At 39.7% G+C, this 22,195-nt stretch overlaps 1 protein-coding gene across 1 annotated transcript in view; it reads left to right on the forward strand.

Annotated features, from left to right (window-relative positions):
* The window catches only part of unc5da (unc-5 netrin receptor Da), a 167,231-nt gene that overhangs the window by 134,501 nt on the left and 10,535 nt on the right, over positions 1-22,195 (forward strand). The window contains exons 6-13 of the mRNA XM_057360337.1: positions 94-261; positions 1,607-1,771; positions 3,285-3,320; positions 6,046-6,234; positions 9,058-9,456; positions 10,286-10,370; positions 18,633-18,804; positions 21,917-22,144. Coding sequence (XP_057216320.1) covers positions 94-261; positions 1,607-1,771; positions 3,285-3,320; positions 6,046-6,234; positions 9,058-9,456; positions 10,286-10,370; positions 18,633-18,804; positions 21,917-22,144 — 1,442 coding nt within the window. The remainder of the gene's footprint in view (positions 1-93; positions 262-1,606; positions 1,772-3,284; positions 3,321-6,045; positions 6,235-9,057; positions 9,457-10,285; positions 10,371-18,632; positions 18,805-21,916; positions 22,145-22,195) is intronic.

The following is a 22,195-nucleotide window of genomic DNA, read 5'->3' on the forward strand; positions in this document are numbered from 1 at the left end:
TACAAAAATACACACACTGAATGTCTCGTTTTGTTGTGGTAAAAACAGCGGGCTAATGCTGAACCTTGCCTCTCTTTTCTCTGTTGACTGCAGTGAATGGTGGGTGGTCATCCTGGACTGACTGGTCAGAATGTAACGTTCACTGTGGGAGAGGAGTTCAGAAGCGAACGCGAACCTGCACTAACCCTGCACCGCTGAACGGAGGGGCTTTCTGTGAGGGAATGTCCGTTCAGAAGAGCAGCTGTACCTCGCCCTGCCCAGGTCAGAGGACACAGAGCCCTTAGCAATACAATAGCAATGAGCTGAGAGAATACAGTTTAAACTGAATCTTATAAGAGAAAATGTTTGTGTTTCTCAGAATAAAAGAAATCTTTACTTGCTGGTTGCATGCAGTAGCAATACTGTACAACGTGACACGGATCCAATTTCCGTTGTTTCCCATTGAGTTGTTTCAGCACTTATATTTGCAAGCCTGCAAGTCTCAATGATTTCACATTTCGGACTATGTAAATCATAGTAAACCTCCTCAGCGTGTTATATTTCCCAAAAGAGAATTTACAGTTTATATTTATTGAATAATTAAATAAACATACAATTATCATTATCTTTTGCACTTTTGGAGCTCTGCCTGCATTAAATACAGAATTTCTCTCTTGTCTTTCTAGAACAACGTTGTATTTTACAGCCCAGTAGTGCATTTTGCCAGCAGATTCAAGGCTGGTCAGTCAGGCAGTGTGACTGTCTCACCGCTGTGCCTTGTTAATTAAACATGCCTTCTGAACACATTGATGGCTAATCCATCTGTCTGGGAGCCTGCATTTCAAACAGCACTTTGACAGTACGTGCTGAATTTGAATTGATCTCAGTGGCAGAAGCCTCTCGAGTTTTACAGCTGATGTGTGTGTCCGCTTTCAATTATGTGGCGCCTACCGTCATACACCGAGACATTCAGTTTACTGTCTAAAGCGTAACACAATGCTCCTCACAGCCAGTGCAATAAATGTAGATGAAAGGAACTCAGACAGACAGGAGGGAAAGTGTGTGCATGTAAGAAAAACATGAAGGTAAAAGAGGCAACGTTTAGAAAATCAAGAAGGATGAGCCATATAAAGACAGATACAAAGAGAAAAAGAAAAAAAACGTAATCGCCTTGGTCTCCGTGCGCACTTACACCGGCTAAATTTATGGTTTCATTGGAAGCACCAATCGCATGGGAACCACTAGTCATGTTGGGGAAAAAGTTATCTGAGGAGGGCACCGGTCGCTCGGCGACGAGAAAACCTAATCTCGCTCTCCAGCCCCACTCGATCCCGCTTCCCCACTCAACAGAGACACACAAACATGACATTTGCATTTAGATTAGCCGCAGAGGAAACACCAGCAGCACGTGGAGTTGTTAAGGGAACGGGGAAAGCCTGATGGAACAAGACAAAAAAGTAAATTGTCTTGCGTTTTTGTCAGAGACGAACCTTGAAAGGGAAAATCCTGGAATTATAGAACACCACACAGAGAAAAGGAAGAGAATAAGTAACTGTTCTTAGAGATCTGGGAAGTATTGCATCAGATTGTTGTTTGGTTTTAATTGTACTGTCTGTTTGTGTAACAGTGGACGGTGGCTGGGCGGAGTGGACCGTTTGGTCTGTTTGTAGTTCTGAATGTGAGAGGCAGCGTACAAGAGAGTGTACGGACCCGGAGCCCAAACATGGAGGCAGATTGTGTGATGGAGCCGCCCTAGATACGGATAACTGCACCGGAGACCTTTGTATACAGGGTGGGTAATCATCATCGTGCAAAGCTTCATTACCACTATCACTATATTTCATTGTCACCATTTTGACCTTTTGTTTTGTTTTCCAGTACCAATATTCTTAACCAAAAAATTCTTAAATCAAGAAATGTTAGATTTAAAGTGATAGTTCACCCCAAAATAAAACTTCTGTCATTATTTACCGTATTCATTCTTATGTTCTGTATATCTGTATATGACTTTTTTCCTGTGAAACACAAAAGAAGATATTTTGAGAAATGTCTTTGTGGTTTTGCGTCTATACAATGGAAGTCAATGGGGACCCAATGCAGTTCAAAATATATTTAGAAGAAAAAGTCATACAGGTTTGCAGTGTCTTTAGGGTGAGTAAATTATGAAAGAATTTTCATTAACATTGCTAAATTAGTTCAAACTTAAAACTGAATTGAGTTCATTTTTCTTAGCCGGCAGATTGGCAGATATGATTCTTGTTTTAAGCATAAGCTCACTTAATTTGGACATTTTTACAGAAAAAAAGGTTTCACTATCTTAAAGATATTTTGAAAAATGTTGTTAACTGGCCCCCATTGACTTGCATTGGTTTCGTGTACATACAATAGAAGTGAATGGTGGCCAGTGCTGTTCGGCAACCAGCTTTCTAATAATATCTTTTGTGTTCTGCAGAAGAAAGTAAGTCATACAGGTTTGAAATGTCAAGAGAATGAGTAAACGATGACAGAATTTTCATTTTTGGGTGAACTATCACTTTAAGTCATTTTGCTTCTCAAGTAAATTGATTAACATATTTTAGATATTTGTACTGATGGCACTATCAGTCATTACAGCTGTGTACCGGCAATATGTCATGGGTTTGTGACTCTCTGTTATACAACTCTTTCAACTTCCCTAGTGCAACACAGACACAGAGCAGTAAAAAATCATCCCACTTTTGTTTAGATCAGTGGAGACAAGTGCGCTGTGCAAGGCTGTCACCGGCTGAATGAAACCAGTCAGTCAAACTATGAGACGAGCAGCTCTTGACAGCCTGTTTTGTAATTCCTTAGGAGAGGCAGAAATCTTCTGTTTTAATCCTCCTCGCTCATCATCCTGACAGTTCTTTAATCAATCTTTCCTGCCTCCATCCCCCGAGGGAGGAGGGCGCACACCTCGCCATCCTCTGCAGATGAGTCTAAAGCTCGACGGTGATAGACATCCCTATCAGAGACCAATTTCCTCCATCTAATACACAACGCTGATCTGTAGCATGGGCCTTCGTGGTAATTTTGTGTAAAAGATTGGACAGTGATTTCACATTTCATGCCTGTCATTGAGCATCATACATATGTAGATCTGTGTTTGGATCTCCTACGTAATTCGTGGAGGAGTTCGTGCTTCCCCTCAGCGATGCAGTCCGGTCAACTCGTATAGTCACACCGCATGGGCATTTCTGATCCCTGCATCTTCTAAACATCCGTCAATGTGTTGTTTATGTGTAAGCATTTGACAGGTGTCACAAGTGTGTGTCTGTCTCTTGCAGACAGGAAGCTGCTCCACGACGTGAAGGTGCCTCAAGGTGAGTTACTTTTCTTATTCTTATTTGAGTTTTTGAACCTCAGTTTCATCAAGTCATTTACATGCATTAGGTTGCGTTTCTTGAGAGGCGACTATTAAAAATGCTGGCAGGCATATGAAGTATGGTGTAATAGTGGCATATTGCATCACAGTCATCCATCTTAATATCACCGTTCTCGACGCGTCTGTGCAATTAACCCCTTTTTCTGTTATCATCAGTTTGAGTCTTGTTGTGCAGACAACCTTTTCGCAACCTTCACGTAACCTCAGTTCTACACTGACTTGTTCAGCATAGGGTTGATGACCGGAGCACAGTTATAACAAATATTTATAATGCAAGGGGCATCATAACTCAAGGTTTTTATTTACTTTTTACATAAGAGGTTTGTTGCAACTGCCTGCTGACAATTACAGTGGGTTTTCGGTGAATCATTATCCAGTTTTCCATTACTGCTAATGTATTCACCATGGTTGTCATAATCACTGCTGTAATCACCGTCCTTGTCCTCATCCCCGCTATTATTACCATCGTTGTCATACATTATACTCAACGTCTGCATTATTTGAGAAGCAACTATTAAAAATGCTCGCAGGCATATGAAGCATGATGTAATACAGCCACATTCCATCACCACCATACGTCTTAATATCTCAGTTCTCACGGTGTCTGCAATTAATCCCTTTTTACTGTGATCATCAGCTTGAGTCATGCCGCACAAACAACCTTATTGCAACCTTTATGTAAGCTCAGATCTGCGCTGGCATTCTTCAGCATCGGGTTGATGACCTGACAATTGAGTTTTCGGTGAATCATCAACTGGTTTGCTGTTTGAAAGAACCTGGAAAAGCAATTAAGTCCATGACATTTTAAAGACAGCGTTCAAGGGGCTGACTCGACGTCTGTGCCACATTAGCTCAACGGTGACGCATTACAGCGATTAAACATGTTTCACTGAGGAATGTCAACCCTCATCTGGAATATAATTTAACCAAACAAAACACAATAAATGCAACCTTTCACAGCGAAAGGACACATTGTACTTGAAATTGTTGCTTCTGGGCTGAAATCATGTTTAGGTAGTTGACAAAATATACCTATATCTAGATGTGTCCTATGGTGTGACAGCAAAAAAATCAGAAAACAAAATGTTAATAATATATTATTTTCTATTATTAATATGTATATTTATAACATAAAATATCATAAGAGAGACATATTTTCTTTGTTACTTTTTTCCCTAATTTTTGCTGTCACACCATAGGACACAATTATGTGTGCTTATTTTTTTGTCATCAACCCATATACGGACCACTCCACTTTTGCTTTTTATCAGATTTCTGCACGTATTGTGGCAATTCCAGTCCAGTGTCTGTTGAATTTCAACAGAAACAAACCTCAAGAATGGCAAAAAGATACCCAACAGAAATGTGAAAGACGGAGAATGCAAAGATGCATGAAAATGAAGCTTATTCCTTTTTTTTTACTGATGCTAAAATACATGTAAAACATCAGTATTGTGCCGTTTAAACATTACAAATATGAACTTGTTATATTTGCAGTAAGATCTGCAAAAAATGCATCTTTTTGTTCTTTTTGCAAATAAAAAACAATATTTTCATTTGGAATTTGGGAGAAATGTTGTTCACAGAATGAAACAAAAATGATCGTTTTCCTTAAACATGTACCTATAAATGGTAAATTCATAACAACACGAACGAGCAATACAAAGGTCATGGGTTTGATTTCCATTGAACACACATACTGATCAGAAAAAAGTTTTGCTTGGTCTGCTGCTTTGATTTTTTTTATAGAGAAATAAACTGTAATCTGCATCTGTCTAGAGTTTCAGAAGAAAATATAAAAGAGCAGTGGAATTTACCTTAATGCTGGTTAAAATAGCAGACATTTGCTTTCATACAGCAATTTCATGCACAAAGAAAGAGTAAACGAAGTCAATAAAGCTTATCTGAACTCTAAAAGCTTATCTGAAGAGAGAGTTACAAAGACAAAGAGCAAAATACAAGAACAGAAGTGCAAAAGCGATTCATTCGCCTGCCAAACTTTAGAGCTCCCAATTAACCTGCTCTCAGTATTTGCTCTCAGTACCGCTCCACATGTTTCTGTCTGGTGTTTTCGTAGCTGCAGGCCTGACGTTCAGCACCCGTCTGAAGGCTTTGAACGCTCAGGAACGAGACTCTTGCTTTTCTTTGTGCCTTCTATTGTTCACTGCGTCCTGGTTGAATTGTTTGCGGGAAGGAGTCGTCAGATAGGGCTTAATCACTGCAGATGAGATAATATAATGAGCTTCGTTGTCGTGAGTCCCAGAGGAAGGCGCGTGGTTTGCGGTACACCAGGTTTTATGGCGTGTGTTCGTGTTGAGAGTCAGGTGCTCGGATGATTGCGGATCGTAATTGCCCGTCACTGGAGGACTTTCATTAGTGTTGGAGGTATCTGGGAATGTGGACGCGAGAAAGAGAGGGAGATCTGTGATGAACGTATTTTATTATTATGTAATTTCATTGCTTTGTTTTATGACTGGGTTGCATCTGTACGTCGAAATGAGATCCCTAAGCTACTGTATATGATGGCCATTTGGAAAAACAAAACAAATGCCCTTATGTAACAATTTTCCTGTAGTCATTTTGCTTGGAGTTATCTTCTAAATGTTTTTCGCTGGAGCTTGCCTGTGTGTTTCAATTTAAAATGATTTTATTTTCTTTCATAGCTGAAATGGAGACCAATAATGATGTCGCCCTTTACTCCGGTCTGGCTGCGGGTGTGGTTACCGTGGTCATGCTGGCCGTTGCGGTAACGCTTTACAGGCGGAACCAAAGCGACTATGGCGTTGATGTCATCGACTCATCTGCGCTGACTGGAGGATTTCAATCGTTCAGCTTTAAAAGTGCAAGGCAAGGTGAGAGAAAGCAACCCTTTATTGATCCAATGTTATGAATTATTTGGCTTTATATTGCTTTAAAGGGATAGTTCACCCAAAAATAAACATTCTGTCATCATTTACTCACCCTCTTGTCATTTCAAATCTCTGTGTCTTTCTTTCTTCTGCAGAATGCGAAAGAAGATATTTTGAAGAATGCAAGTAACCGAACAATGGCAGTACCCATTGACTTGCGTAGGTTTTGTGTCCATGTAATAGAAGTGAATGGGTGCCGCCGTTGTTCGGTTACCAACATTCTTCAAAATATCTTCTCGTGTTCTGCACAAAAAAGTAAGTCATACAAGTTTAAAATGACAAGAGCGTGAGTAAATGATTGCATATCTACAGTAAATCTGATTAAACAAAGATTTGCACAAATAGCATCAGGTGGCACGACAATGATTTCATATAAGATTCTTCAACTTCCTGTAGAACATTCTCTCACTCAACTGTGTTTTCTTGTCTCTCCGCGCCTCTAAACCTGAGCTAACGGGCGTCAGTTGATTTACTTTCCACATCTCTTCTCTCCTCTCCTTTGGTCCGTCTGACGCCCCCAGAAAAAGAGATTGATGTTGATGGAGGGGTGCAGAGAGAGCACAGCACTAGTTCTCTCTTGCTTGTCGCTTCAGTAATGGGGCCCGTTCACAGTGTTATCACTCTTCCCGGCCCACTAAACGCCACCATCACAACAAACACACACACCTATCACCAGATGTCTACGTGAAGTTTCAAAGCACTGAACTAAACCCAAAGTGGTGATGGATTGCTCAGTTTATCCATCAAATGCTTTAAAAAAACAATGAAACATAATGATGGATGATAGAATAGATAGACCCTCAAAATAGATGGATGGGTAGATGAACAGATGGAATTTGTTAATAAACAATGTCTCATTTTTCACTGTGTTTAAAACACGGCAAACTGTTGAAATATGGTTGCAATAGCCACTTTGCCTCGGCAACAGATTTTTGACAGCGCTGTCAATTCGCGCGCAGCGGTGAAGGACCTCGATAGACACTCAAATCAAGCAACACAACTGTTGTCATGGAGATCGGAACCTTTAGCCCTGCGTGACAGATCTCGCACATTTGGATTTGGAATAGATGTGCTGAGGGAAAGGCTTCGAGTGCGATCTGCAGTCTATCCTCTGGGGCATCAGTCCAATCTGAGAAGGAGAAAATGACTCCCTTTCACACCTTTTGCGGCACCTCTCTTATGGGAGAGTGCTCGTTCAGCCATTGCTTTCTGATGAATAAAACAGATTGAAGATGCTGCGTGTGTGTGAATGTGGTACATTTTTGTGATCTGTGACAGCTCTCACCACAGCTCATGGTAAAAGCATAGTTGAATCACTTAAGACAGAAATAGCAGCTGGTTGTTATCCTTATATCTTTATAGCATAAATAATGTTGCTGTGTTGTCTTTATTGTTCATTTGATAGAGACATGTCTCTTTTTTGTCTCTGTTTTCTTCTGAAACTTTTATAAGGACTGCACACAACATGCACGTTTAGTTGATGCGTCATAAATATTGTTCAAGTTTCCTTAAAATCTGAATGAGATATATTTAAAATACCTGTTTTGAAAAACACAACAAAACCATGTAAAGACACTGTAAAGAGCAACAATTTGGTTACCGATAGAACATCTGATACTTATTTGTGAAGAAAAACGTATTTATTTTTTATTGTGTTGGGTGATATTAAATCATTACTTTTTAAAGATCTCTTATTATGTATTCTATTTTCTTTGTGAATAATTTTCATGTAGAGCACTATAAATTACCTTTGTGTATGAAATGTGCTATATAAATAAACTTGCCTGGCCTTGCCTTGATTCCCCAGCAACATGTACTGATAAAAATTGTAATGATTGAAATGTATGGTTAAATAGAAGCATCTGCCAAACGCGTAAATGTAAATTTAATCACATTTATAATTTTTCAGGTTGCATTTTAGATTTCAGGTTGCTTGCATTAAAAATAAAGTACATAGCTGTCAGTGAAAAATATTATTTTTGCCCACATATTGTTTCAGCGGCAACAACATAAACAAATGTGGCCCAAACTTAACTTCCAGTAGACTTCCGCAAAAAAATCAATAACTAATGTCTAGTTTTCATTTAATTTTATACAAATACAATACAATAAAATATTCATATAAATTAATGTTAATATCAATTAAATATAAAATAAACTGTTTTATTATTACCACAGACCGGAAGTTAACTTCAGGCCAGGCAAGTGCGTCCAATGAAACCGCCTTTTGGTGTCTTTAGCATCTACCAGCACAGTTTAACTGCAAAGCCAAACCAGTCGATACTTGACCCCCTGGTTTGCATAATCTGAAATAAACAGAGCAGTTGGCCTTCGCAGAGTCTTGTTTTTGAACATTTTCTCCCTTAATCTGTAAATCAGATTTAAATGTACTAAACGTTGCTGAGAGTGCTGCACTCATATTGGTAACTGAAAGCATTATTGAATTATTTAATATTTGATAAATATTTAATGTCCTCTAAATATTAAATTATTTACTAAACAAACAAGCAAAGGGCGGAGGATGTGTACAACAATGACAAGCTTATGAATTCAGCGGATATCTGAAAGCTTTCAGCAGAATTTTGGAGGCTTAAATTACATGAAGATCTGCTTACAGTACCTGGACACAATGTTATGTGTATAATAGGCCCACAGAACCGATTACGGTGGGCTTAACGTTGTTTATGTGTGTGACCATTATAGATTATGTTGTACATGTACGTAGTTTGTAGTTTCAGGCTGTTCCTCTCCTACTTTGTCTTCCAGGTAACCCTCTGTTAATGAACTCCTCCATGCAGCCCGATCTGACCGTGTCACGGACTTACACCGGCCCCATCTGTTTTCCCGACTCCATGGAGAAAGAGCTCATCCCTGAACCTGCGCTGTTTGACCCCCTCCCTGACCTCAAGGTCAAAGTTCACAGTTCGTTCATGGTGTCCCTGGGTGTGTCAGAGAGGGCGGAGTACCATGCAAAAGCCCCTTCCCAAACCTTTCCTCGTGGTGTGGTGCAGGACGTGGGAGGGGGAGTTGGCACGCTGGGTGGGAGGGGGAGGAGTCAGCTGAACCCCGCCCAGGCAACCCTGGTTTCCAGTACGTGTAAACGACCGCTTAGGACCAGCGGTGTGTTCGGGCACAGCGGTGGGCGACTGGTAGTCCCCAATACAGGTGACTGAACTTTGTGTGTGTTTTATACATTCTTATACATGCTGTAGATCAGACAGGAAGTCGGCAAGTACACTAAATGAGAAATGACAACAAACCTTGTTGCAGCAACTGAGGTTTTGAAGCTGAGATTCTGTCTCCACATCCCCTTGGCTTCCCTTTCTGTCTCGCACGTAGCATCTCCAGTGTTGTGTGTTAAAGAGGTTGTGGGCACAGCACCCAGCAGCTGAGAGTACGAGCAGCTGACACAGGCAGACAGACCAGCAGGGCAGCATTGAATCCGGAATCTCCAGGGTCCATCCCTCCCTCTCTCTCTCTTTCTCTTTTACATACCCTCGCTCTTTCCTCACCTCTGATCCCGTCTCACGCGGTAAAGAGTCTTGACAGCCGGGCCGAAGCGCGTGAGAGAGTGAGAAAGGTTAGAGGCTAGCAGATCCGTTGAAGCATACTGGAGTTTTTTCTGAGCTCTTTTTAAGATCTTTACAGCCGAATACTGACTCTAACAGCTCTACTGGCACCTTATCACGCCTCACTAAGCTGGTGCCCGTGTGCTCGCGTTCTTTCATGAGGGAGGCTTTACATTGATTTTTAAGAGCACATGCTGTCATGTAGGAATCCCACAAGAAAAATGCTCAGTCGTTTCATGATTCCGGGCCAGTATCGTACTATTCATTCTGCTGAAAGGGCTTCTGGGAAATCAAGGCTTCCAAAGAGGAACTTTTGCTTGTTTCAGTTGAGCATCTAAGACCCATTCAGTCATGTTGTAGGATCATATAAATTGTTTTGTTTTGAGTGTGTGTATCGGTGTGTTATGACTCGTATCTTTGGCCAGGTGTGAGTTTGCTGGTGCCACAAGGCGCGATCGAAGAGGACACAACCTGGGAGCTGTACATAAGCATTACCCAGCAGGCCTCCAGGTAATATATCCAAGACACTGACGCACACAACTCAAGCTGTATTCAACTTTTTCTCTGTCAGGCACAAACTGAACAGCTTGTCTTGCTTAGTTAGCACACTTAAATGTGTGCTCTCACTGAGCGTGTGTGTGTGCGCGTGCGTACTTGTCTGTGTACGTGTGTGTGCGTGCGCGTCCGTGTGTGTGTGTGTGTGTCTATGTCTATGTGTGTTAGTACGTGTGCATATTGTGTGTGTGGAGTGTTTTGTATGTGGGTATGTCTGTCTTCTGTGTTTTCAACTTTTTCTTGTTTTTGCAGGTACAACTTTAATTGTTTTGCTTATAGTCAATATGTCTTATGTACAGCTGCTTTGTAACAATGAAAATTGTAAAAAGCGCTATATAAATAAAGTTGAGTTGAGTTGAGTAGTTAGTTAAAGGTCCAATGTGTATTTTTTGGAGGATCTGTTGACAGAAATGCAATATAATATACATAACTATGTGTTCAGAGGTGTATAAAGACCTTACACAATGAAGCGTTATGTTTTTATTACCTTAGAATGAGCTATTTCTATCTACATACACCACTGGTCCCCTTGCATGGAATTCGGCATGTTGTTTCTACAGTAGCCCTAAACGTACAAACTGCTCTACAGAGCATGTTTTGTAAATACGTTATCTACTTTGGCAAAGAGGCGAAAACGTGACGACATCTTAGCCCTGTGTCAGCCACTGTAGTGCGTCGAAAGGGAGGGGTGGAGTGATCCGTTGGTTGCAATTCGCAACCTCACCAGTAGACGCCGCTAAATTGGATACACTGGACCTTTAAGGATTTGTCAACTTCGAAAAAATATCGGTCATCATTTGCTCACAATGAATGACAACTTCAGCTTTCATACTTATGAAAGACACAAACACACCATAGAAGTGTCATACAAGTTGTCTGTGTAGTAGATGAAGTTTTCTGAAGTCATACGGTGTGAGAAAAATTAAAAGCATAGTTCACCCAAAAATAATGTATTTATTTATTCATTGTTTATTGGCATTCCAAACCTAAATGACCTTTTGTCTTCTGCAGAACACAAAATAAGATATTTTTAAGAACATTGATAACCAAACAACATTGACACCCATTGACTTTGATTGTATGATCACAAAACCACTGAAGCATTTGTCAAAATATCTTCTTTTGTCTTCCACAGAAAAAAGAAACCTACAGTATACAGGTTTTGAAAAACATGAGGGTGAATTAATGTTTAAAGATTTGTTTCGCCCTGCTTGCCACATTCTTGAGATTGACTTTTTTATGATACTTTTATTCTGCCTTTTGTGTCATTTTTCTTTTAAAGCTTCAATCCCCTTTCAGTATAATTGCATCCTAAAAAAAACAATCACATTCTGTGTTCCACGGACAGAAAAGCAATACAGTTTAGGAACAACATCATGGTGTGTAAATGATGTTAGTTTTCATTTTTGGGTAAACTACACTTTTACAGCACACGCTGGTATATTCTCTCCATACACATTTATTTCTTAACCTCATTTTACCTTCCTTACCTTCAATCTTACCCGCAGTCTCCGGCTCTCCGCTCTGAGAGAGGGCATTATGTTTCAGAGCAGGGTTGCAGTTACAGCGGCAGCTCTGTATATTGAAGGCAGCTAGGTGTGCGACTGGATCCCCGGGGCTCATTTAAAATTGTGTACGTTAGTATTCCGGGCCTGGTGCGAGAGCGGCGCTGCTCGACGCCGGGGTGAGTGGTTAAACACAGCTCAGTCCAGTAGGTTATCAGCCAGCTGTGCCAGCCTGTCGCAAAGAGGAAAAAAGATGGTGCCTGTAAAGCGGCGGAACAGTGAAGCAGGTGTTCGATTGAGCCGGAATGGGATTTCACCCCCCGTTCAAGTCATTGTCATTTTGTTTGTCAGTCAATTCCATTTTGTATGTTTTCCCCAGTACTGTTTTTTGCTCTCAACAGACTTTATAGCTCTGTGTACTTTAACTAAGTTTAACATGCTAAAAACGAAAATGACATAATTTTTCTTACCATCGACAGTACACACAAAAAAACAAACAGATATTTTCATACATTTATACATTTCGGTCCCTTACAGAAAAGACACATGAATTTCACATGTTTTTCACATGTGATCACATGTATACAACATGTGTTTAACATGTGCAAAAAACACGTGTGATCACATGTGAAATGTGTGTTTTTGAAACATTTTGGTGTGAATTCCCACGTGAAACCCATGGGATAACATGTTAAAAACCCATGGGATGACATGTGCAACATGTGGTGACGTGAAGAACATGTGATCACATGTGGAGACATGTCGCATATGTTATCCCATGTGTTTTTTTACATGTTATCCCATGGGTTTCACGTGGGAATTCACATGGAATTCACACCAAAATGTTCCAAAAACACACATTTCACATGTGATCACATGTGTTTTTTGCACATGTGAATTTCGTGTGTCTTTTCTGTAAGGGGTATTATTACTCGTACGCAGAAATTACAAGGTACTGGCATATCACTGAGCTCAAAACAACAGTTTAACATAACAGTTACTAAAAATAAGTTGTCCAAAACTCCAGAAGTGTACATATGATAGTTTTTGTCTTTTATGACTAATACGGTCCACACGAACAAAGTTCCAGACGTAGTCACCCATCATCACTTCATCCTACCTTCCCTGTGCTACAGAAATTTCTAGAATTTTCTGACAGTGACAATTGAAAAAAAAACATTTTTTTTAATATGTGGAAATTTGTACAGTTTTTGTTTATTTGGAAGAGACCTATGTATCGTAATTAATGATATACTGTAAGCTCAAAATTTACTTGAGCTAAATATACACTAAAACATTGATGCTACATGATAATAAATATTACCACAAGAATTAGCACAACAGAATTGTACAAGAACTACAAAAAGATCGGGCGATACAAATATTTGTTACACTGTGTTATTATTATTTTATCTGATGGATCAGAAAATAAGCAAGTATTTTAAAGAAAGTGGTACCCTTGATAATGGTCTTGTAAAAGTAAAATAGTGCTGTAATATTTAAATGTCTTTAAAGGGATAGTTCACCCCAAAATGAAAATTTTGTCAGTATTTATACACCCTCATTTCGTTCAAAACATGTACAGTATATGACTCTGCTGTGGAAAACAAAATAAGATATTTTGAGAAATGTCTTCTTGGTTTTGTGTCCATACAATGGATGTCAATGGAGGCCTATGTTTTGGGGCACCAACTTTTTTCAGAATTTTGTGTTCTACATAAGAAAAAAAATCATACAGGTTAGGAATGACATGAGGGTGAGTAAACAATGAAAGAATTTCCATTTTTGGGTGAACAATAAAAATCTCCCAGAATGTAGTTTACTTTGTTTCTGTGAGCTGCTTAACTTTGGGATTAACCCTTCAGATAATTGCTTCAGAAAGTGCTTACAAACTTTAGCGACTGCAGTATTTAAACACTAAAGCTGAAAACTGAAAAAATATCACCCAGAATTAGACAGAGACACCTTCTCCACATTCTCAATCCTCATCCGCTTTCTTAAACTTCCTGGGACTGATGGAGATCAAGGGTCACGAGTGTACCGAGACTCCTCAGCATCCTTTCGCCGGTCCTTGATGAAAACCTCAATCTCAACAAGCCACGGATGAAGGTTCCTGCTAGCGTACGATAAGCCAAAAGCTGTTTTCGTCCTCCATCTCCTGGCCAACACGCCACTGAGCAGCCACCCGTCAGTCAAACTATAGATGCGCAGCCCAGCTGTCAGTCAAAGCCTATCTTTTGACATTGGTTGAGACTGGCAGATAGAAATTCAATCCACAACACTGAATTCGGACCACAAAGCATCTACAGTAGGTGGAGGGAGGGGTGCAAGCGAAGGAGAGACAGAAATCAATCCGCAGGAGCTCCTAAATTTAGCCTCATGATCTGCAGAGTCTTCATAACCGCGGCTATAGAGAGAAGAGTCATGAAAAAAGATCAATCAGAGACTTTATTTGTTCGCTGTGATAGGATTGAGTTAGCTCAGATCTCTGGGCTGTTTGCAGAACTTAAAGCTCCTCTGTACGCTTCCCCGCGGATTTACTGGGATGTCACACAGACCATTTGTATTGCTGGGAAATAATTCAGGATGTGTTAATGAAAGTACACTCTGATTAATGAAAGCTGCAGTTTCTCTGGTTATCATGCCGGACGGTAGTTTCAATAAATCAACCGTCAAAGTGTTTCTGTTGTTATTAGCACTGCATCAAAGGTGCCTATTTACATTTGATGAATCATGGGAAAATAAATAGTGGGCGGACTCATGCCTGCTAGCTAGCTGACAATTTAAACAAGGTGGCACTGCACCATTTACGTCCACATTGTCGACAGTGATCGGAGATTTGAGGCATCGTGAGTGACAATGACCATTGGCGATATCATATGGGCGTTTGCAGTGACAAAGCTACAGTTACATTTAATACAAATGAGTGTTGTGTGAATACCAATGGTTTACACACAACAGTGCATATGTGGAGTAGATGTAAAATAGGAATATGAAGAAGTTAATACGAATTGTGAGCAATTTCACTGCTCCTGACCACAGACAAGGATATCATTTTTAAAGAAAGATGTGTGGAGATACATCTTTAAAAATTGTTAGCATTCCAAGTGAGTTTAATTCATGAATAAATTATCATTCATCTTATTTATAATACAATGCACTGCTGCAGTTCATCAACAAAGAATTTCCATTCCAGAATAGTAATGTGGAGCAGTAAATAAGCTGATTCCTTTTTAAAAAAACAGTGACAGTTTCAGCAATACACTTACAGTTGTGGGAAAAAATTAAGAGACCATGCACTCCAAATCAGCATTTCTATGTGTATTGTGTATTGTAAACCTCAGGAGTGACATAAAGTAAAAATGATCATTGCAACTGGAAAGACTGACAGCAAGACACAAAAACTGTGATAAAAATTGAGGTTATCATATGAAATATAATATTTGAACTTTTCCTGAATACAAATATTACTGTGTGAATATGATCTTGTTTTCTTTGCAGCATTTGAGGTCAGAAAAATGACAGAGCATCTCTTCTGTTATTTTGACCTGTTTCTCCAGTTTTTTATTGTCTACAAATAAATGCAAAAAGAAACAATATTTTTATTTGAAATTTTGGGGAAAAACATTGTTTGTAGTTTACAAAATAAAACAACAATGATCATTTTACTTAAACCTATAGATAGTAAATTTAGAAAAACTGAAAGTAATTTTGACATTTTCTCTGCGGATGTATATTGGTGTGGACCACATAGCATCAACTATAGAAACTCCTACTATGACCATTTACATTAGGCTGACGTCTCTCCAATGTAACATACAGGGCTCTACTGACAAACGCTCACCGACTCTAAACCAAGTGTCTCAGCCACAAGTATTATCTAGGGATAATTGTAGATATTGATCAGGCCATAATCTCTGTGGCTCGGAATGCAATAAAGACACTTGTGATGCTTCCCGAGGGAGCAGTTTTGGTTGATATTAAGCCTGTTTGTCTCTGTGTGTGTGTAAAGAGAAGAACAGTGGCTGGGAACCAAAGAACCTGAATCATAATTAGCTCTCCAAAACACTGGTAATCAAAAAAGCCTCTTTCTATGAAAAGCATAGAGGGGTTCCTTAGATTCCCACAGACAAATCAATATTGATGTTCCTTTAATCACTTTTCACCCGTATGTCGCCGTTTCGGATGTTTCAGCAACATTTCGTTTCATTTTGATGTGCATTTTATGTACCTGTGTGAGCGTTAATGCGTTTTGGGTGTGTGAACGTTTCATTAGACAGTGAAATGACAGGTAACTCGCTGTATCTCTTCTCCAAAATGACACGCTTAGTCGCTTCATCAGCGTAATTGGGCTTTTTCAGACACAATAGAGTTTAGATACAATGCCAATAGGTGGAGAGTTTGAGCAGGTAATTACTCAATATAAATAAATCAACATGTAAACAAAGAGTGCAAACGAAGTGAGAGAGTTGTTCAGAAGCGTGTTAAGTGACTGGCCTGTTGACACCGTACAGTGTCGGCTGCTGTAATTGGACGGCTGTCGCAGCGTGCCACCTGCCTAGGATGAAAAAGTGCTCCGATTGTAAAATCAGCACTTGACATCATGCTTGTGTTTGTGTGAAAGAGCATCGTTATTAGTGGTGCTTGCTATGGTGAGTGTCATTTTTTGTTGCCCATACTTAACTCTTTCCCTGCCATTGTATAGATTATCAGTCATTTTTAGCCCTACTCTTCAATGCCGTTGATGAGTTTTTATGACTTTCCATGTTTTTACTATTAATAAAGTAGGGGGTGCTGTTACTCATCTTTGAAAGAGTATAGCATCTGGCCAAATTTTTTTTTAAATGCAATTTCTTCTGTGTTTTGTTCAAAATGTATGTGCTGTATGTAAGTGTACATTTTTCTTAAGAATTGATGAAAATGACATGAATGGATTAAACCAGTGGTCTAATGGGGGGGCGTGGCCCACAAGGTCAAGGGGGCCTCAAGATGACCAATATTTTAAAATTAAGACAAAATGAGCACAGAAATAAAAAACTAAAAAATATGTCTTATTATTAGGCCATTTTTATTAAGAATATTTTTTTCAGTTATCGTCAAGCTCTAAAATATTTTAATTTTGAGTTTTTGTGAGTGGGAGGGGGCCTTTGAATATTATTCAGTACAGTGTGGGACCGCGGAGTCAAAAAGGTTGAGAACCTCGATTAAACTGTCTTTAACTGTTATTGACTAGCAGACACATACCAAACACCCATAACCCCCTAAAAAAGCAGACACTGTAAATAAATACTGCTCAGAAAACTTAACAAATACATGGCAATGCCCCAGCGTGTTGTTGTGCATCACTACCACATTTTCCTCAGAAAGCGTAAAACGAAATCTAGTTTAAATCTGTGCGCACTGCATCGAGCATAAATTGTAAATCATCATGTTTTTTTGACAGCAGGTGTCTGGTTTACGTAATCTGCTGTGTCAATGTGTTAGTTCTCCCCGGTGCTGCCTAGCCCAGTCTGATCTCTTCCTGCTGCAGATGACTAATCCTTGTTGAGGATCCACAGCAGTCATATCGATCGACGCTAACACATCCAAACTGTCTCAATATGTCACCAGGCTCCTCAGAAAGCACTTCAAACAACACCATCGATCCATTGAACTCTCACACACACACACACACACACACCCAATCAAGTTCAGCTGCCCCCTGGAATCACCACTTCTATCACAAAGTACAATATATCTGTATTAGCGCTGAGTCTGCAGGCTTATCTGTTGTGTTTGAGCTTCTCGGGACCGCTGTGCGACTACTCGGCATGTTTTCATTGACAGATCTACCTGTCTGTTCGGCTATCTCGGTGGCTGGCTGCCATCTTTATTAACTCAACTAATTTCAACATTAGCATCTTTGGGCAAAATCGATGCTCTTGTTTTGACACTGAGGCACATATTGAGCAAAGATTTCCCTTGAGCGCTGCACGCAAGGTTATTTAGTCTGTTTTTGTTAACAGTGGGCAACGTTTTTTTTAATAAAATCACTTCAGATAACATTCAGGGGTGACACGTTTACCTTGACATTTTACTGGAAACTTGATGGTCTTAATTGGTTTAAGATGGAAGTAGCTGGTCTAAGCTGATCCACACAGCCTGGCAAAACTGGTCTTCCAGCTTGGTCAAGCTGCTTTTAGGTGGTGGGTTCCAGACTGTCCACCTAAAACCAGCTTGACCAGCAAAAATGGCCAAAACCTCTCTAAAACCAGCCTGCATAACCAGCTAAAATAGTTTTTCAGTTCAGGTTCCAGTTCAACTTTTAAAAAAATTGATTAACCGTGGGACCTGCATTCATTTTGATCTGAATTGTATAATTCCTTTAGTAAATCAAGTGCTACAACAATGCAGACAACAACATAATTGACACAATTATTCATTCTGAGTGAATTCCCCCCTCAAGAGTGTTTTAGGCCGTTTGCTGTGCGTGTTTGTGTACGTGTGCGTTAATATCTTTCCATCTTTTCCACTGGTGCCTGTTAAGTGAATCAGAAGCGTTATATTTTTACATTTACTTATTTAACAGACCATTTTATCCATTTAGAAATAAGGAAAAACAAGCGATTAATCATCATGAGTCACCAATATTAGCAGTGTCACAATACAAATTACAAAGCAAATAGCCTTCTTTTTTTAAGCCATATTAATTATTCACTGTCTTTCTCTTCAGTTCTTTGTCTGATGAAGGTCAGGAGATTCTTCTGAGTCCAGAGGTAACATACGGCCCACCTGGCCTGACTCTTTCCTGCCCCGTTGCCTTGACGATAGCCCACTGTGCAGATGTGAGTTCGGAAGACTGGAGTATTAAGCTCAAGAGACAAACCCAGGACAACAGCTGGGAGGTAAGAGTGCACAGAGTACACATAGATCATTGTGACCGAACAGCGCTTTTCGTATGCTAGAGCTTAGAATATTGTTTATTTGACCATGTACTATAGGTTACAAGGACGGCACCCTGGAGCGGCCCAATGCTAAAAGCTTCAGGACAACCGCTTACAGATCTGTAAGGGTCATGTTGAATTCAGATGTTCAGGGCCGGCCCAAGCCTTTACGGGGCCCTAAGCAGATTTTATTTTGGGGTGCCCCCAATACAATCGACTATTGTCAATGTTTGATTATTTGCACGCACACTTTAAATCTAACACACCTAATTCTATTAGTTGTAGCTGTGTTTGGGATGTAGGAATGTCATAAAAACAAAAACACATAGTGTATTGTGATTGCATTTGAAAATTTCATTACTTCCAATTTTTTGGTGAACTGTCCCTTTAAATTTTAAGCACAGACCATACAAAGGTTGTGGAATTTATTGTTCAATGCATTTAACTATTTGCAAAAATTTTATTAAAAATAAATGTTTTATATTTATTTAAACCCTTTTAAAGCCACACAGACCTTGAGGATGATTTATTTTTATTTAGTTTATTTACTTGAAATTAATTTGCAATATGCATATAATTATTCTTAACCTTATCTCAAATAAAACCCTGAATTGACAGATAATTATAATGAATTAACATAAATCACGTAAATTACATATTTTTCATATGATTCAGCATTTTGTCATTTGCTTCAGTGAATACTGTCTGTTGTTCAACATTTCTATCGTTAAACACTAAAACAAATATTGAATGTTTTTAGTCACTTACAGTATGTCGTGTGTTGCACAGCACTCTTTCAACTTTAAAATGAAGCGTCTTGCTGAACAGCTGAACACGTGACAGTAGCTCCGTCTTCTTTGATTTGATTGGTCACTGCTCGGCTCTGTAACTAGTAACTCCCATCTCCTTTCATTTGATTGGCCACCTCACTTATTTTGATATTGCAATGTTGCGTTTAGTCAGTAATTTCACAAATTTTGACAAACACCACAGAAAAAATAGTGGGTACAGCCCTACCTGAGAACATGGATGTGTGTCGTGAATATATCACAAAAAAGCTGTAATTTCATGTGCTCTCGGGGCCCCCTAGTGGCAGCGAGGCCCTGAGCAGCCGCTTAGTTCACTTATAGGGAGAGCAGGTGTAATGCCGAGAAATGCACCCCTGCCACATTATGCACCCACCCTCCCCACAATGGTTAGGGTGAGGATTAGGTGTTAGGGGAGGGGTTAGGATTAGGTGTGGGGAGGGGTTAGAATTAGCCAATCGGACATCGTGTTATTGAAGGAGGAATCTGGCAGTGACCCTGGGGAAACCAGCTCTCTGTTTGTATTTGTGTAGCTGAGTGCACGTACATGTGTGTGTGCGACCTGACATTTCTGCCGACTATAATCAAACACAGATGCTCTAATTCAAAGACACATCACAATACCAATCAACTCTTTTTCTTCCTGTGAAAGTGAGTCATTTTGACACTGTGTTAAAGACCCGCAGACCTCTGACGGTTATGTTCGAAATAATGAGCTTTTTTCCTCGCAGGCGTAATGCGAGTGCAAGTGCGAGACAGGCACCAAGTAATGTCCCCACAGAATTGGGAATAAGACTGTTTTTGTGCAATTGTGTGTGCGTGTGCGAGATACAGTAAGAGTATTTTAATGTGCACCCACTGATTTGTGGGTAATAGACAATGCTTCCCGTGTGATGGCACACTTCTTTCTGAAATATCAAGCGGTCTAGTATTGCGGATACTGTGGGTCGCTCCAGGGGGAAATGTTATGCTTAGCTTCTGCTATATTGAGCCAGAGAAATAGAGACCCTGGACTCTGAATACCTGCGGGCCGCTACACGCCCACTGTTCCTGACATTCAAATACCAGATGCATATAATAATATTCAAGCTGTGCTTCCATCTGTAGCACTATACAAAAAAAACGGGAAGCATTTTCAGCTAAAGATCTTCACCTTTTTACAAGTGTGCATTTACACTTTTCTGCTGACCATGGAGTTTGAAATTAAGGTGGGGTGTGAAAAAGATCTGGGTTGCTAAGTTACCAAGAAATTGTCATTTGGACTGTTACGCCCCGTTCAGACCGCCAGCGAGTAGCGATCTCATTCATTTCAATGGAGAGCCGGCGACTTCAGGCGACACGAGCGACAGTGACTGTTGGCAACAGGAAGTGGGCGTGTCCAGCGAGGGGAGTCAAGCGACAAAAGTTGAGAATTGTTCAACTTTATGCAAACGATGAGTGATTTTCGCAAGCAACTACAAATAGCAGTAAAGGAGTGGAGCTTACGTCATCCATCTCTCATTAGTTACTGGAGGGTTTGTTCAAACTGTTACAACCAAAGCTAGAAACGCCTTCTAACGATCTCATAGCAAGAGACAAGCGACACACAGCAACAAAGTCGCTGCCTGTCTGAACGGGGTTTTAGGGAGATGGATCGTAGCAAAGATTCATTTACTTGCTACATTTACTCAGTATGTTTGGTTCGAAAACAGTCAGTCGATCCTTTGTTATAATAATATCACATGTTTACTATGTAGATCATATAATTTACATACATTTAACACACTTTATATTTAATACCTTAATTTTTAAAATGAAGATATTGCAAACAACTTTTGTAAAGAAATTTCCCTTATATGGATAGTTTTTCCAAACCTTTATGACTTTCTTTCTTCAGCAGAACACAAAAGAAGATATTTTGAAGAACGTTGGTAACCACGTTGAACACTGAACCCCATTGACTTCCATTGTATGGACACAACACCACATTTTGAGACATTTCTCAAAATATCTTTTTGTGTTACACAGAATCAATAAAGTCATACAGGTTTTTAAATGGGTGAATAAACGATGAGAGTATTTTTGTTTGAACTATTCCTATAATTTTTTTCTTTTCGTATATTGTGCTACATTTTTATTGCATTAATTCTCTTTTTTTACATTTTTATTATGTCAAAGTTGTCTTTTATAACATATGTATTAGCTTTTTTATTTTTGTTTACAGTATAAACAGTACAAAGATGTACACTATTTCAAATGTGTCTCATATGTTTCTGTGTGTTGGATAGGAGGTAATGGCTGTGGAAGCGGAGAGCACCTGTTGTTACTGCCTGTTGGACACTCAGTGCTGCCACCTGTTGGTCGAGAGACCAGGGTGTTACGCTGTAGTGGGAGAGGCCCTCACTCAGACAGCCGGGAAGAGAATCCGACTGGCTGCGTTTGGAAACATGGAGCCAAACTTTCTAAACTATAGCATTCGAGTGTACTGCTTGGATGATACACCCCATACCTTTCAGGTACGAAGGCTTTTAAGTACAGTAGAGTGTGTATGTAAGTTATGTTAGTTC

The sequence above is a fragment of the Triplophysa rosa genome, linkage group LG19, assembly GCF_024868665.1.
Source record: "Triplophysa rosa linkage group LG19, Trosa_1v2, whole genome shotgun sequence".
Classification (NCBI taxonomy): Eukaryota; Metazoa; Chordata; class Actinopteri; order Cypriniformes; family Nemacheilidae; genus Triplophysa; species Triplophysa rosa.